This window comes from Rhipicephalus sanguineus, unplaced genomic scaffold (assembly GCF_013339695.2).
Source record: "Rhipicephalus sanguineus isolate Rsan-2018 unplaced genomic scaffold, BIME_Rsan_1.4 Seq969, whole genome shotgun sequence".
Taxonomy (NCBI): Eukaryota; Metazoa; Arthropoda; class Arachnida; order Ixodida; family Ixodidae; genus Rhipicephalus; species Rhipicephalus sanguineus.
In genome coordinates this window covers 30,850-34,738 of record NW_023616399.1, presented here as the reverse complement: position 1 = coordinate 34,738, position 3,889 = coordinate 30,850, and the positions used below count along the sequence as shown (strand labels likewise).

Sequence of the window (3,889 nt, the reverse complement as noted above, 5' to 3'; positions counted from 1 at the left end):
CAAAAAAGTTTTCTGCAACTAACGTGGTTTTGCAATGCCTCCAGAATCGGAGGCATTGTAAGCTGTCTGCACCTCACCTTGTTTCGCACTGCCTCCGAAATCGGCCCACCTTTGATCAAGGAGTGATGTCATGTGATGACGTCTCCATGTGACGTCACAGTGACGTCATATGGCGACGTCATCACGTGATGATTTTTTGTATCACTCGTCTTGACGCCGCCGATGCGGGACGCCGACAGGGGTGGCCGATCGGTTTCCGCGTTTGTTGAGGCATCTAAGGCTTTCGTCTAAAAAAACTATGAATGATGACGTTTAACGGTGCGGGCGCTTCAATGCACAATGGCTCTGGTAGCGAGCCTATAAAAATTAGATTTCCGAACGCGTCTATGCAGCAGAAAATGTTACCCGAAGAATCAATAATAGTGCGCTAGTAGGTTTCACGCCTTCTGCTTGAACATCTACGCGACACCAAACCGAAAGACATTCGGTAGAAGGCATGGAAATAGTGAAAAAGACAAAAAAGTCACAGTTTCGCCGCAAGGGTGAAGCAATGAATGCGATAGCAAGAAACTAATGCTATACGAAGTGAGGCTCGCCAATAGATGCTCTCAGTTTGAACAGCGCTCCTGTTGCAAAGGCGGCCGAAGCAGCGAAGGAAACTAGCGCGCTTCAAGTGTCGAGGTGTGACACTTCAAAATTCGCGTTCATCTTCTGTTTGTTCGTTTAGCGGCGTCCCTTGAGCTCGAGTGACTTTCGTACACTCCGTAACATGAGCGCGGACATCACGGTGAAAGCGTGAAACATCCCTCTTCCCCTCAGCACGAGAAAACCGCGCGAGCAGACAGCGGAAGGGCAAGGTTCTCCCTGCGCAAATATAAGAAGCAAGCGAGCTCGCCGACGACTTTTAAATGCGCCCGTCGCGCTCCTAGCGCCATCTCGCTGGTAATGAAAAAAACGCTTATAAGCGTCTGCCGTCTCCGAGTCCGTCCAGCGGTAAAGAGTGTGTATATAACGCTCGCCGTTAGCTGCGTAGAGGATCTGGGTTTCGTGGCGTAGTGGTTAGCGCCACTCGCTGCGGAGCAAGAGGTCACTGGTTCGATTCCGCGCTTCGGAAGCATTTTTCTTAATTGTTTTTCTTTGAGGCTTTTATATATGTATATATATATATATATATATATATATATATATATATATATATATACGGTGCATGACGGCGGCGACGGCGACGGCAAAATTCAGCTGAGACTGTCCATATAATGGCTATCGCAATAAAAGCTCGAGCTATTGCCGGCCCAGAGTGCCAGGCTGACTCCGACCGTAGAAAACACCTAACAGAGGCGTAGCCAGAAGTTTTTTTCGGGGGTGGGGGGTGGGGAAGGGGAGGGGGTAGGCTTAACCTCTATGTATACGTTCGCGCCCGTGTTTGTATGTGTGCGTGCATATATATACATGCGAAATTGACAAATTAGGGTGGGGGGGGTGGGTTGAAGACCCCATTCCCCTTCTAGCTATGCCAATAACACCAACCAACTAACAAATTTTACCCAGCAGATATCTGGCAAAGTGCACCTCTACATCTCGAGGAGTTGGTGCCAAATCAAGCGAGCGAAGCATTTCGGAGTCAACACGCGGAGTTATATACTGGCTTATAGAGGTCGAACATGTAGTCGCGTTAAAGATTCACTTATTACATTAGAGGCTGCCTCGGTGGTGACCGGTTTGTTGTCTTACATTCGCGCGTAGGCCGCGGCAGTAGGATCCCCAAAAGGTCTCCGGTGTTGCTGTTGCTCCGAGTGACCAAGTTGGGTGCCCTCCGGCAGCCCTGATGCCATGCCCCGGACAGCCGAGCGCGTCAATCGACGGGGCTACTGCCTGAGCACCGTCGCCACCAGGGCCCGCTGGCCACCCGAGCAACGCCCGGTTACCGTGCCACCGGCGGCATCGAGGTGGGGACCACCTCGCCCCCGCCCTGTGAACAGCCAGGCGTTACGGGCAGAAGAGTCCGCATCGCCATTCCGGAAGACCTTGCAAGACTGGGAACTGCTGCAGAAAGCGCTTACGTTTCAAAGGTATGATATTCATCGGTACTGCGTTAATCACAATGGCAAAATAACACACCGTGTTTAAAAATTTTTCATCTTTACTCTCTGAAGTATTTGACCTTATCTCCTGTTCTTGCTTCCCGCAACACTTGTGAGCAGGTGTTTCGGAAAAGAAAGAAAAACAATCAGCTCGAAAACAGGAATCTCAGACAATGTATTGTTGAGTACGGCATTTTTGCCCAGCACATAAGTGTCTATTAACTTTCACCTTTATTGAGGAGATGACGTGCTTGTCTTCCAAAAGCAATGTTACGCCATTTCCGGTAACTCCAACGGAGCACGTGTGGTCGATTCGCGGCGCTTATACAACGACAAAGAATGTTTCGCTCTCAGTTCCACATGCATATGTGCGTGGCCAGGCTTACACACGCGCATGTTTTGATAAGAACACGTGTTCTCATTGCAACATATATCTAAGCTTGACACTGTGACCGCGCATTTGTCGATACTATTATACTTGAAGTCGGTTCTGAGCCCAGAACATGTAGTTGAGCTCAGTCACCATGGGTATTATTTTTGGTGCTATCCTCACAGGTTTGCGGGCGACAATACGCTGAACGTCCACTCAGACAACCGGTAACATGGACTCAAGAGCCCATTATTCAAGCGAAGCCAGCGCGAAGAGAACGTTGTGGACGTTGAGGTACACCTTTAAGCCGAAGCGGTTCTACTACAACATACTCGAGCTTGCGAACAGTATAAAATCCAGCGTATTTTCCCTTGTCCTAATTTTAAGTACATACTGCTTTGTTCCTGTGTACTGAAAGACAACTTCATGATATCTCGCACTGATTGAGAGGGCATGGCTAAACCCACAAGCTCTGATCTGCAGTAGTTGATAAAGCATTCTTTTAAAAAAAATCGAGGACAGTTCTGGCCTGTCGTTGGTATCAAGACACACTCTTCAAAGAACGAGGAACAGTACGCCTTATAGCAAGGATTTCGATTTGTGTATATGTTTAGATGGTTTTTATTCGTCAGGACTAGAGCAGTTCTTGTTGTTGGAAAGGCGGAATACGAACTTCATAAAAATTCTGACGTGCTAGTATTAGAGCTTCGCCGAAAACTCGTCATTTCTTTAAGATAAGGCAGTTGCTTCTAATGACGTGTGTCTCGGCTGATCGTGCCGAAACTTCACCCGATTTGGTTGGCCAACGAAAGGTTACACAGTGACGACAGAACAAAAGAAAGCAGGAACAGTACTGTTCTTCTTTTCCGTTTTGGTCTTCATCGTATAACGTAACGCTGGTCAAACGTGTGGACATGCATCCACTGCCCAGTAAAGTACAGCACTTGCTAATGTTACGTTTCTTGCTTTAGTGAAATGGAGGACGGAGAAGAGGAGGACGCCGGAGCTGCAAGGTCGGAGGCCGAGGATGCCAAGAAGTAAGCCTCGCTTCCTCTCATTCGTGTAGCAACAATACTGCTATTTAGATATTGGTCACCGTACCATCTACAGGGATTTACCTCATGACTACTGGTATTTGAACACGCGCTGTACTGTTGTCGCACTTATGCCGTATGGCGTTTGAAGAGAGCGCTTGAAACATCTAGATGCTTTTAGCAGCTGATTCATATTATTGAGCCTTGGAGCACGAAGCGTCGCATGAACAAGGTCAGTGTGTTCTTGGATAGACCTCAATTTTTGTTGATGAGCGTTTATTCTTTCAACTCTGTGTTTCTTGCTTCATTCTCTGTTTCAAAGGTTATACTAACCCGACTGTACGCTCGTTTTCAATGGCCGTTTATGATTAAGATGATGATGATACTCTGTTATTGAAAGCTCC

The 3,889-nt window shown here is 47.6% G+C and overlaps 1 protein-coding gene across 1 annotated transcript; it reads left to right on the top strand.

The window, feature by feature from the left end:
• The first annotated feature begins 1,768 nt into the window (after positions 1 to 1,768).
• On the top strand, positions 1,769 to 3,492 carry LOC119378769 (uncharacterized). The gene is made up of 2 exons (XM_037647799.2): positions 1,769 to 2,069; positions 3,423 to 3,492. Exons 1-2 carry the CDS (start codon positions 1,831 to 1,833, stop codon positions 3,490 to 3,492), a joined length of 309 nt encoding a protein of 102 aa, XP_037503727.1. The 5' UTR covers positions 1,769 to 1,830.
• The last annotated feature ends 397 nt before the right edge of the window (positions 3,493 to 3,889 follow it).